Raw genomic sequence first — 14233 nt, 5'->3', positions numbered from 1 at the left:
TAGGTGTAAGGGTAGCAGTTTCAGGGGGGATGACTACAATGGCAGGACCATTTTATTGTTAGGTATTTTCAGGTGGCTAATTTGAATTGCTTGATATGGTCAAGGGACTTTATTTCAAGGAGTAGTTGGTTCCAGGAAGTGGCTGGGTTGTAGTTATAGAGTAGATATCCTATTTTAGTTTTGGGTTTATAAATCTGTAATAGCCCTTGATCTGAGCTACGAAGTGACCTTGCTGGGGAGTATTTAGATATGACAGTAGAAAGGCTGGGGCAGTACGAGGGCAAATACAGGATGGAGTGGATAATTTGCAGCTGATTAAGTAGGAGCAGGTGAGGGAACTCGAGCCAGTCCAGTTGCTTAAGTGATAAGCAGTGATGAGACTTGCAGGATTGGTTGGCTGTGAATCTGGCCACTTTATTATAGGTACTTTCAAGTCTTGAAATGAATGTAGAGTTAAGCTTAGTGAATATGTGACAGGAGTATAGAAGTGTGGGAAGTAAAAAAGCATGGGAGAGAGTAATCCTGGCTGTGTTAGTTAAGTATTTCTTACTGCGGTAAAGGTGTCCAAGTTTCTAGTGCATTTTTTTATACTGTTTGTGACATGTAGATTAAACTTAAGCTGAACATCTATAGTGACTCCTAGCAATTTAGTGCTGGGTTCAGCTGTGATGATGGGGTTATAGCTTGATAAAATGTTAAATATAGTTTTAAGAGTCGTGTGGTTTTTGGGGAGAAAGAGTAGGAGCTTGGTTTTCTTAGGATTTAGAATTAATTTGTTGTCATTAAGCCAAGTCTCAGTGGTGCTGAAGGATGCTTGGGTAGCAGAGTAGTGGTCTGATGGGTTGTATGCAATGGTGATGACAGTAGAGTCATCAGCATATTGCACAAGTGATGACTGGGGACAAGAGGTATATAGTAAGTTTGTGAAAATATTGAAAAGCAGTGGTCCAAGGATTGATCCCTTGGGGGCACCCATTTGCACAGTGAGGGGAGGAGATAGAGCAGAGAGCCATTTTACTGATTGCTGGTGGTTAGAGAGATACTGGAGAACCAGAAAATGGTAGGAGGGGAGAAGTTTATATAAGTCAGTTTTTCCAGGAGGAGAGGATGGGAGACAGTGTCAAAGGCTTTTGAAAGGTCGAGGAACAGGCACGAAACAAGTTTATTATTATCACAAGCAAGAGGTATTGTGTTGATGAAGGATATTAGTGCAGGTGTTGTACTATGATTAGGATGGAAACTGTGTTGTGTATGTGTGAGAAGGTTTTCTTGGTGAAGGTATTGCATTATCTGCTTGTGAATGCATTTCTCTAACATTTTAGACAGAGGAGATAGTATAGCGATTGGTTTGAAGTTTGATATGTCTGAGGAATTGCCACCTTTGTGAATGGGTAAAGTAAAGAATTATTTCCATAAAGAAGGGACATATGATTCAGAAATAGAGCAGTTGATCAAGATAGACACAGGATAGGCCAGGAGTTCCGAGGCAATCTTAAGGAAATAGGAAAGTAGATTGTCTGATGAGGGGGAGCAGGGTTTGAGTTTGGAGAGTAAGGATTTTATATTATTAGTTGATACTGTTTTAAGCAAGAAAGGGTTAGAAGAGTTGGGAAGGGAAGACAAGTTAGTGGGGTATTAACAGTGTTACTGTGGGGAAGTGAATTAATTAAGGTGGTTAGGGAGTCAATAAAGTGATTGTTCAATTTTTCGGAGAGCTGCCTTATTGTGCACTTGATGATGCCTGCTACACATCAGTCATTTGGCATTTTATTAGACAATCCCATTCAAAAAAAAAAAAAGAAAAAACAGGAAATGTTCTCCTAAACTGCTCATCTTATATATTCAAACATACCTTTACTTTTCTACTGGTTTGTCTTATTAAATAAAAACTGTTCTGCAGTGCGCAATGGTCTGAGACTTAAATGCCTTTGTAAGACCTCCTAAATTTATCTTTAAATGATTTTGTTGTAGGTTCTCCTGATGCTAGGAAACTCTAAATGCCTGGGTACTTTGGCATGCACTGCTTTAAGCAACAATGAAAACTTCCATTTACAATCTCATGAATGGCAGTTTTCTAGCTCCAACTACAGATACAAGCTGACCAATCTTCACCCAAAACATCATAAGCACTGACATTGTCAGTATGGCCTACAGTTTTGGTTTATTTGCACATTCAAGCACTTGCAATAGATTCACTGTTTAGACCATTACAGTAAGCAATGTCAACTTACCAATCATTAGAAGCACTTGGCATAACGGTTAAGGTCTTCGCCTCCCATGCACAAGGTAGAAGGTTTGATCCTGACCTTTGGCCAATGCCTGTATGGAGTCCTGCATGTTCTCCCTCTGTCTCTGTGGGATTACCATCTCAAACCCATCCAATGAATGGAGCTGTGGGCAGCAGCACAGACTCTTGATGGTGCCTATCAGGGGAAGAGTTGTGCAGATCAACCTTATCAATTACGGTATGCAGTATCCTCTAGATAATATGGAGCACAGACTCCATTTGATGGCTAGCCACTCAATGGTGTAAAAAAAGTCAGTGTTGATAATAAGGACCTGAATGCTCATACCAGGACAGACAGAATAGGATATGAGGACTGCCTTGGTCCACATGGGTGGGGCAACAAGAATAAAGATGGTGGCCAACACGTGGTTCAGTAAGACAGACAGTCACAAAATCACATACAAGAGTGGCCAAGATGCAACTAAGGTAGACTTATTCCATGTAAAGAAAAGTCACTGGGATAGAATCAGCGATTGCAGTCAACTGCAGGTAGTGGTCAGTAAAGTCTCTAAAGTCAGAGATTAGGCTGAAGATCTGGAAGTTGACTGGAGAGAAAATAGAGTTCAAAGAACTCAGGAAGGAGAGGAAATAGGTGAAGCTTAAGAAGAATGGCGGCACTTCAAAACAACGTGTGTGAGGCCTACAGAACAGGTGTGTGGTCAAGCCAGGTGTGGAAATAAGGTACATAAGGAAAGCTGGTGGTAGAAGTCCAGGAAGTCATAACAAGAAAGACGGAGTGCAGGAAAAAGTTGGAGATAGAAAAGATGGACCAGGCTAAGAAGGCATATTAGTTAGCTAACAAAGATGCTAAAACAGCACTTATGATAGTGAAGAATAAGGCATTACAGGCACACTACTAGCTTCTAGAAAGAAAAAAAGATATACCTGCAGCTGCTGAAGATGTTACACTTTGTAAACTTAAAGAAGAAAATACGAACCAGGTGACACCACCATGGGCTTCAAACAACAATAAAATCCTTTATTGGATGTAGTCGAAAACAGAAATGTAATAAAATCCCCTTAGCAAAGTCCAACGATAAGCGCTTTTGGAAAAAATCCTTCATCAGATCGCAGTTTTAGGGGAAGGGGGTTATCATTTAAAAAGGAAATTCTAACCAATCAAAATAAAATATTACACAAAATAACCAATGATCACTGTAGAAAATGCGGCCTAAGTAAACCAATCAGACAATGCTTAATTTGCATATCAAACACTACTTGCGAACAAATCAGCATGTACTTATGCATGAAAACTGTTCAATAACTAAAGCAAGCCAATCAGAAACAACCATTTCACACTTCTCCATGAATTTATATTACATTGGAAAGCCAAGAGAAAATGCAATGCATCGTAAACACCAATAATGAAAATAAATTCTTAAACAAATGCCTGAAATGCATTTTATCTCCATCTGCTATGAACTTAACGCAACTGGCGCATGATAGGCCTGAATGTATTCTTTGCCAATTGTTAATGCATCTCATAACGCTGTGCAAATTTTAGTTTAATACAGTTGCAATCATTCATTGGCTTTTGAGAGAATGGGTTACTTATTTGTATTAACTATCTAATGAACTTTTGTATGATATCAGACGTTTTATATAATATACAATAATTTCATATTCCTTGAGGCTCAATGGCCATGGGAGATCATGTTGATTGGCTTCATAAGGTATATTCCTTCTGCCATTGGCTGTAATTCATGTGCCATGATTGGTTGGGTTCATCTGCCCAAAGCACATGATTGGACCATGATAACTCAAAACAACTGGCTTCTTTTTCACAGAGTGTATTGAGATTGCTTGTAATACATGTGCCAAGATTGGATGGCTTTATCTTCCCAAAATACATGATTGGACCATGATAAGTTAACACAATTGGCGTGTTTTTCTTAGAGCATATTGAGATTGGTTACAACTCCCAATATCCGTGGATATATTTCTGTGATTTGGAATATCAAATATTTTATGTTTTTATTTATTTAAAGACACATTTTCAAGTCCTTTAAATACTCACATCAGTTGCTATGTTAACGACATATAAACTGGATTTAGTCCATTTAATCATTTAGTATTTGTTTGCAATACTTCATAAAGAATTGTTGCTGTTAAGCATTGCATATCATCTTTTATGTTCTTATAGCTTGTTAAGAAATTTCCATATGCGGATGAGTTGAAATTTTGCTATTATTATGATTCCAACTCATCTCCACCATCGGCAGAAATTCAGAGATACAGTACTATGTTATTATGACAATTAGTCTCCTTCCTGACATCTGTAATTCATAGCAGGTGGAGATAAAATGCATTTTAGGCATTTGTTTAAGAATTTATTTTCATTATTGGTGTTTACGACGCATTGCATTTTCTCTTGGCTTTCCAACGTAATATAAATTCATGGAGAAGTGTGACATAGTTGTTTCTGATTGGCTTGCTTTAGTTATTGAACAGTTTTCATGCATAAGTACATGCTGATTTGTTCTCAAGTAGTGTTTGAAATGCAAATTAAGCATTGTCTGATTGGTTTACTTAGGCCGCATTTTCTACAGTGATCATTGGTTATTTTGTGTAATATTTTATTTTGACTGGTTGGCATTTCCTTTTTAAATGATAACCCCCTTCCCCTAACACTACGATCTGATTAAGGATTTTTTACGAAAGCGCTTATCGTTTTACTTTGCTAAGGGGATTTTATTACATTTCTGTTTTTGACTGCATCCAATAAAGGATTTTATTGTTGTTTGAAGCCTGTGGTGGTGTCACCTGGTTCGTAATAGCTTCTAGAAAGTGACTCATTAGATGGTGCAAAAACTCTGTCATGTTGCAAGGCAATGACTGAAAGATAAAGAAGATAGTGATCTGCTTCCCTTCATAAGGGATGCCAGACAGAACCTGATTACCAGATCACAGGACATCAAAGGTAAAAGGAAGGAGTACTTCCAGCAGCTTCTGAATGAAGAAAACCACACAGAAGCTATTCTACTGTCCCAGATGCATTCTATAATGAAAGGAGAGGAGGAGCCCACCTTAAAACAAGTAAGAGCAGCACTAAAGACAACAGACTCAGATGAGGTCATAGCAAATGTGATAAAGGTGTTGGGTGAAATTGGGGTAAATGGTTCCTGAAGGTACTCATAGCAGTATGAGAGAAAGACGTATCTTAGATGACTAGAGAATATGTATAAGAGCAAAGGGAACCTTCACAACTGTGGGCAGTACAGAGGTATCAATCTCTGTCACATTGCATGAAAGTTCTGGAGGTGGTGATTGATAAATGGATACACAGACTAGTTCATAGGTTCATAGGTTGGTACTAGGCTATTGGCCGTAGGGCCTATACAAGCCTAGCCATAACAATTCCCTGGCTACTTCTTTCCACACTATTTACTTCCGCGGAATCCTGTCTAGCAGGGTGACTGACGTGATCAATGGGGTGAATTTCCTTTCTCCCATCTTATCATCAAGGTTCCTTTTGAAGAGGGCCAAAGAGGCACTCTGCTTGACATGTATGGGCAGTCTATTCCACAGTTTGGGGAGTCTCTGGATCAGGAACCTATCCCTCCAGCATGTTTTGTTTATTGTGATGACAAGTTTTAGATCCCTGGAACTTGTGGCTCTGAGGGATTGGGATTTCTTTAAGTGTAGCATGTCCAACAACTCTGGGTTTGACATGGCCTTGTATGTTAAGCAGAGATCGCCTCGAAGTAGACAATATGCGACAGAGTATAGCTGCAGTTTTTTAAGGTGGTCAGCATAGGGCATCTGCTTTAGGCATGTTATTCTGTTAGTGAGGTATTTCTGCTGCCTTTCCAGTTGTTGCAGATGTCTTGAGAGGTACATACTAAATGGGGCATTGTATTCTATAATGGGTCTAATGAGGGATGAGTACAGTGGGACAATGACCTCCTTTTTTCTGGATGAAAAGCCCTTAGTGATGAGGTGTGCCACATAGAAGGATTTCCTGATTGTGGCAATGTGGTTATTGAAGGTGAGGCCACTGTCCACCTGTGTCCCTAAGTCTCTTATCACACTTTCAGTGTTTAGTGTACTGCCACCTATGTGGTAATTCACGGGTACATGTTTTTTTCCCTAAGGGTATAACTATACATTTCTTGGCATTGAGCTTGAGCCCATGGCTGTGGCACCAAGCATCTGTTTCTGTAAGGCCCTTTTGTAGAGTATCCACATGATTTGGGTATTCAATAATGGATCCCAGTTTGTAGTCATCTGCAAACTTTGTTAGCTAGAGTCCCTTAGTGTTGGCCTGTACTTCAGAGAAGTAGATGCCAAACAAGAGAGGTCCCAGAACTGAACCCTGAGGTACTTCACTTGTCACTTGTCTGGAGTTGGATTTGGAGTCAGCTAATTTTACAGTGTGGGTTCTGTCAGTAAGCCAGTTGGCAACCCATTGAGTGACGTAGGGATTAATGCCCAGCTTAGTAGGTTTATCTATGATTCCAGAGTGGGGGATGGTGTCAAAGGCCTTGGTGAGGACCAGATAGGTTGTGTGGACTGCCTTACCCTCGTCCATTGCTCTGGAGACTGATTTGAAGAAGTCAGTCAGGTTCAGGAGACAAGATTGGCCCTTCACCAACCCAAACTGGGTGGGGTCCTGTGTTTTAAGGTTGCCAGTGTCTTTGTTTATAAGTTCCATGATAATACATTCCATGCAGATCAGGCTCATCAGACTGATGGGGCGGTAGTTCCTGGGATCCAAGGTGGATCCCCCCTTGTGGAGTGGGATAACTGTAGCTGTGTGCCACTCAGTGGGCACGAAGCCTGAGGTGAGGGTATGATTAAACATGACACTTAGGTGAGGTGCCAGTTTATTTTGTAGTTCATGTAGAAAGTAATATGGGAGATGAGCAGTTCACATTCAGATCAGGGTGTAGCACAACTGACCCGATGTTTGCAGTCAGACAGATAGTTGTGAAGAAGGTAGAGATGAGGAAAGAGTCCAACTGAGCATTCATAGACTTGGAGAAAACATATGGCAAAGTCCCAAGAAAGCTGATCTGGGCAGTACTTTGGTGGTTGAAAGGCCCAGAAACATTGGTAGAATTAGTGCAGGCTATGTACAAGGACCCAATAACTCAAGTACAAACGTTGTACGGTCTCACAGTGGGGTTCCCAGTGGGAGTGAGTGTACACCAGGGAGCCCACTGCTGTTCATAGTGGTGATGGCTACATTAGCAAACAAGTTGGAGTGCACAGAGCAACAAAGTTGCTGCATATGCAGACCAATCACAATACCAGAAGAATGGCAGGCACCCAGTATTACTGCTGCACAGGTTAAAGCAGCGCTGTCCAAGGCCAAGAATACAGCTTCTATGGGGCCTGACAATATCCCCGGATGTGTTCTACATGAACTACAAAGCGAACTGACACCACACCTGCGTGCCCTGTTCAATCACAGCCTCACCTCAGGCTTTGTCCCTACCAAATGGCACACTGCTACAGTCATCCCTCTCCATAAAGAGGGAGGAACTACAGACCCTAGGAGCTATCTCCCCATCAGTCTGACGAGTCTGATATGTAAAGCTATGAAGCACATCAGCATGGACTTAATTAATAAGGATATAGGGAATCTCCAAACTCTGGATCCAATGCAGTTTGGTTTTATGAAGGGCAGATCATGCCTGCTAAACCTCGTGAACTTCTTTGAGTCAGTCACCAGAGCTGTGGATGAGAGCAAGGTTGTTCATACAGCCTACCTCGATCTGGCAAAGGCTTTTGATACCATTCCCCACTCAGAAATTATAGATAAACTCACCAAACTAGGCATCAACATCTATATTACTAGATGGGTTGCAAATTGGCTCACAGATAGAACCCACAGTGTGAAAGTAGCAAACTCAAAGTCAGACTGCCAACCAGTCATGAGTGGAGTCCCACAAGGATCGGTCCTGGGTCCTCTCCTGTTTAGCATCTACTTCTCAGAAGTGCAGGCCAACACGGAGGGACTCTGACTGACCAAGTTCGCATTGCAAACTGGGAGCCATTATTAACTCCCCAAGTCATGCAGACATTCTTCAGAAAGGCTTCACTGAGACAAACGAGTGGTGTCAAAGCCATGGCCTTAAGCTCAATGCCAAAAAACACATCATCCCCTTTGAGAAAAACTCAGTTCCCACAAATTACCACATCGATGGTAGTCCACTGAATGCTGAAGGCATTATAAGAGACCTGGGGACACAGGTTGACAGTAACCTCTCCTTCGACCACCACATTGCCACTGTGGTCAGAAAGTCCTTCTATGTGGCACATCTCATTACCGAGGGTTTTGCATCCAGGAATAAAAAGGTTATCGTCTCTCTATCTTTTCCCTTATTAGACCAGTCATTGAGTATAATACTCCATTTGGCATGTACCTCACTAGATGCCTGCAACAGCTGGAGAGGCCACAAAAGCACCTCATAAAGAGGATCCTAGGCCTTAAACACATGTCCTACATGGACAGACTCAAAAGAATATTCAGCTATTCTCTGTCTTATATCATCTACTAAGAGGCGATGTCTGCTTGACTTACAAAGCCATGCCTGACCCAGCTCTGTTAGAAATGCTACATCTAAAGAAATCCCAATCCCTCCACACCACATGCTCCAGAGACCTCAACTTCATTAACACAATCAACAGAACATGTTGGGGGGACAGGTTCATAACCCAGACACTGCCCATGCTATGGAATAGACTTCCCATACATGTCAAGCAGAGCACCTCACTGGGCCTCTTCAAGAGAAATCTTGATGAGTGGATGGGAAATAGAAAGTTCATCCCAGGGATCACTCCAATGGCTCTACTCAACAGAGGCACTGGGAACTAATGTCGGGGGGCACAAAGCCAGGGCAATTCTATGGGCTAGGCTTGTAAAGGCTCCAGGGCACAACTGTCAAGAACTTAGGAGAATGGCACTGAACGGAGAGAGAGAGAGAGAGAGAGAGATAGTGCCAGTTGATGCAACAGTCTGACCCCAGGTAAAAAAATGGGAAAAAGAGGGTTAAAGGTGAAATCATAATTTAATTCATTTTGCAAAAAACTCAATTTTGTTGCCTTTAGATAAACTGTTTTTATGTCCAAAATCAGTCTTCATGAAATGTGGCTTTGTAAATTTACCTAATTAGCACGTCTTATACAAAGAAAACTGACATGCCTTAATTTGTCACTTACACATTGGCCTACAAATCACTTATATTTTCATGTAAGCGTGAGGTTTCAGCTTACCATTTTTCTTTCCGATGTTACTGTTCTTCTTATTCCAATTACTGTAACCTGTAGTTATAGTCTCAGCACATGTGAGCACAACCTTGTTGTTATCAACATTAGATTAACCCGCACATTTGGTTAAATAAGTGCACAAAGCCAGAGTGGGAACTAATACGTGGTTTCTTTCTATAAATGTTACAAAGGTGCTTCTTTCTATAAATGTTACAAAGGTGCACCTAAAGGGAAACAAACACACACACACACACACACACACACACACACACACACACACACACACACACACACACACACACACACACACTCACACACACACACACACACACACACACACACACACACACACACACACGCACATATATATATATATATATATATATATATATATATATATATACATACACACACACACACACACACACACACACACACACACACACACACACACACACACACACACACACACACACACACACACATTTATATATATATATATATATATATATATATATATATATATATATATATATATATATATGTATACACACACACACACACACACACACACACACACACACACACACACACACACACACATGCACGTGCATGCGCACACGCGTACATGCACACACATACACACTCTACATTTGTTCATCCTCATCTGCTGTTAAATGCAACTGTTGGTACTTTGAAAGTGAATAACTGACATTGGAGAGTTACTTGATTTTAGTGCATAAACATTAATTACCATTACTGGTCTGTATTTGTAATGCACTGAGGAAAGTTGTGATAGCTGAAACTGATTTTCTAATAGTACTTTTAGACCCAGAGTGTGATAGTTTGTTTTATATCTTAATATTCATTTAGTTTCAGCTTCACAAGTGACATATACATACATACATACATACACAAAAAATACATGAAAAACACAAACACACCATAATTTATTTTGTTTAAAAATGCATGCAGCAATACAGTGTCCTCTAAATTCAGTACTATAATACTCACTGGGATAGCAACAGAACTTTTAGAAGGGATATTTCTCACTGAACAAAGTATATTACAAAATAATGCTGCTTCCCAAATAGTATACCGTTTACATGCCAACTAAATTTTTTTGCTGGCAGGCACAGTGTTACAGTACACTAACACTATAATTATGACCACAGTCTTGAAAAAGGAATAAAACTAAGGACCATCTGGTTCACAGACACATGGACTTCAGTGGTACAAGTGTCCTATTTTGCTTTCCAGAGCAATATAAAACAGAAAAGCATATGGCCAATACCATCTCTGCAGTCTGCCTTGGGAGCACATTGACAGTATGACATCATACCATCTCTGCAGTCTGCCTGGGAGCACACTGACAGTATGACATCATACCATCTCTGCAGTCTGCCTGGGAGCACATTGACAGTATGACATCATACCATCTCTGCAGACTGCCTGGGAGCACATTGACAGTATGACATCATACCATCTCTGCAGTCTGCCTAGGAACACATTGACAGTATGACATTATACCATCTCTGCAGTCTGCCTGAGAACACATTGACAGTGTGACATCAGTGATCCACAAAACCCTTGTGAACAATAAATGATTCCAACTAAGTAAGAGAAGTAACAGAAACACAGAAGCAGCTTCTGGATGAAGGTACTTGAACGAAAACAGCAAAGCTCCTTTTAGCACACCTTCAAGGACCACCTTGTCTGATGAAGGGTATGGTCTATACCCGAAAGCGCTTACAAAAAGTTTTATATTGTTTCATATCGTTGAAATAAAAGAATAATGTTTTAATTCAGCCGTGGTGGTCCTTGAAGGTGTGTTAAGTAAGAGAAGTCGCAAGGAAGGCCAGAGGTGGCAAAGGTCACCTAGAATTCCAGAAATTGCATAACTCACTATTTCTGGGGTTCTGGAACTATTGAAGTAAGGATCTACAATAAGTGATTATAACCTGCATGATTTATAGGACTCCAAATTGGCAGCAACTTACTGATGGTATTAATACTAAAAGGGATCACAAACTGGATGCACAGGGATATACATGAATGATAAGCACTCTGCAACAATTTTCTTCTGTTGTTGAAGTTTTTACCACAACTACATTATTTGTATGACAAGTTAAAATGAAAATATTTAATCATAATTATTTTGCCATATCACAGAAAAATGCTACAGCACTGTTACACTTACCTGGTGGCACCCCTGCAGGCACACACCCTTCGAAGACCTCCTGAGTGAATTCAGGGCGGTTGTCATTCTGGTCAATTACATTAATAATCAATTCCATAGGCTCCTCCACCAATTCCCCAGTATGTGAACCAACAGAATAGAGCATCAGCTGTGGAGGACAGAATAAGGGACAGCATTCAGTGTCAACTGTTCAGACCCATACTTACCCCAAATCAAAGAGAACCCACCCACGACCCATTATACAGACAATCCCTCAGCTATTTAATTTCACTAATACAGGATGCCCCTGTGCAAAGAAAGCACAGCAATCTCTGCAGTGCAGGTGACGTTCTAACATCACAATTTAGTATTAACACTGGCCGAATATGAAGTGTCAGATACGCTACTTGTTGATATCGTGCAAAAACAATATTCTTTTCCAATAGGGCTGTAGTTCTCATGTCCCCACACATTCTCCCAAAAAGTTATCATCACCTTTACATAACTGTCATCAATACATGACTGTGATCCAAAGTAAACTAGAACTTTAAATTCTGCTGGTTGGCACAGCTGTACCTACCATGGTCAGGCACACTAGTACAGAATATCTTTGCATGCCAGTCTTTTAGGGGATTGATTTCCTACCACTAGACTCTTCCTGCCTCACCCATCACCACAGAAAACATTCACAAAATCCTCTAAAAGGAAAGTTTGATCAGGCAGGACCTCTCAATCAAAACTGGGTTTTTAGTTCAGCTTTGTGAAGCAGTATTTACTGAAAGTATAGTTGTGTAAGTAAACTTACTATAAACAGTATATGTTCAAATGATCCTGCTGTAGCAGCCCAGGCTACACAGGATGTAACAGCTGGTCAGCTTTCCCAAAGCTTCAGGGCACCTTTCACACACTAAAGCCATTAGGCAGCTCAAGCTGAGCTGACCATAAGAACAGTTTGGGTGCCAAGCCCTTTCAGAGCTTTCAAGCCTCAAGCCCGTTCAGAGCTTTCATGCCCCAAGCCCGTTCAGAGCTTTCATGCCAAGTAAGAGAGGGAGGCTAAGGCCTGAGAGAACATTGCTAGGAGCAATAAGGAAACAAATGTCTATATGCTGGCAAAAACACATCAAAAACCAAGGGGGGTGGAGGGAGTGTGGGAACAGCTACTGTAGCAATGATCATTTGAATATTTACTGTTATAGCAAGTTAACTTACAGAACTGTACTATGTTCATCGCATGGTTCACTGCTGCAGTAGTCTAAGCTATAGATTACCTAAGCTTAGAACAACTAGCTGCTGGAAGAGGAAGGGTCCAGGAGCCCCTGAAAAATGGTCCTAGCAAAGCCTGACCTAGACATGAAGGAGGAATCTAGTGTTGTGCTTACTAAATGTTTGGACAGAGGAAAGAGTTGCTGGTTATAGAATACTTCTAGAGTCCAGCCTTTTCCAAACAACCCAAGGGCCTGGTAGAGTGTGCTTTGACCTAGATCTGAATAGTTTTGCTGTGGTGAGAATAGCAAATGGTAATAACTGATATAATCTGCAATGGGCAACTGACAGGAATTTCTGAAAGATTTTCTTCTGTCAAGGTAGTACCCAAGTTGTCTGTGGACATCCAAGGTATGAAGTATCCTTCCTTCCTTATTTTTGGGTAAAGGAAAAAACACAGGGAGATGGATAGTTTTACTTAAAGTAAACTCGGACACCACTATAGGTATAAAAGAAGGATTTGTTTTCAATGAAACCCTGTCACTGTGGAAAATGAGATAAGGTTAATCCACCATAAAAGCTTGAAACTCAGATAATCTTCTTGGAGAGGTCAGAGCAATCAGCAAAACTGTTTTCCATGGCGCTGGCCAGAAAACCTTTTCCATTTGCTTGTATATGATTTTCTAGTATCTAGAAGGTATTCATATCCTATTATCCAGGCAGCTGGTTGGAAATTTTTAGGTTGGGATGTTTTAAACACCCCTATGCTTGTGTGAGTAGATCCATTCAGTAAGGAAACGTATGTCAATTGCCCCTAGCCAGTTCCAAAACAGAGAGAACTACTGGTGCAGAAGGCAGTTACCACAATGACCTGCAGGACCTCCTTCTGAATCTTCAGAAGTATCCTAGGTATCAGAAAAAAGGGGAGAAATGCATATAGGAACATTCCTGTACAAGGAAAAGAAAAGGCATCTGTCTTCCATGCCCTTCTTCCACGGAGTTCTGGAGCAGAAGTTTGCCAGGTGATTGTCTAAAGAGGAGGCACAAAGGTGTACTTGAGGAGCTGCCTACAGATAGATCAAATCATGAAAGATCCCCTTGATCTAATTTGTGAGGGTCTGCTTTTGTCCTGCTCAGCTTGTCTGCCACACAATTTTATTCTGACAAAATGTAGGGTGCAGTCAGAGTGTGCTGTAAAGCTAAAGGTATATCCCATGCTAACATGGCTAATCTGCATAAGGGGTAAGAAGTGGTTCGTCCTTGCTTATATACCACATCACTGTGTATTGTCTGTAACAACTTGATGTGCTCTTGGGGACCGCAGTTAATTCAGAGAGTTGTGTGCCTTG

General features: G+C 40.8%; 1 protein-coding gene across 1 annotated transcript in view; it reads right to left on the bottom strand.

Moving 5' to 3' along the window:
• LOC122810422 (cadherin-1-like) overlaps positions 1 to 14233 on the bottom strand; it is a 656917-nt gene that overhangs the window by 233844 nt on the left and 408840 nt on the right. Inside the window, exon 6 of the mRNA XM_044082033.1 lies at positions 11703 to 11850. Coding sequence (XP_043937968.1) covers positions 11703 to 11850 — 148 coding nt within the window. The remainder of the gene's footprint in view (positions 1 to 11702; positions 11851 to 14233) is intronic.

This window comes from Protopterus annectens, chromosome 8.part1 (genome assembly GCF_019279795.1).
Source record: "Protopterus annectens isolate FY-2018-M chromosome 8.part1, PAN1.0, whole genome shotgun sequence".
NCBI classification, from domain to species: Eukaryota; Metazoa; Chordata; order Ceratodontiformes; family Protopteridae; genus Protopterus; species Protopterus annectens.
The sequence above is the reverse complement of the archived record's forward strand: the minus strand, read 5'-3'. Positions and strand labels throughout refer to the sequence as shown.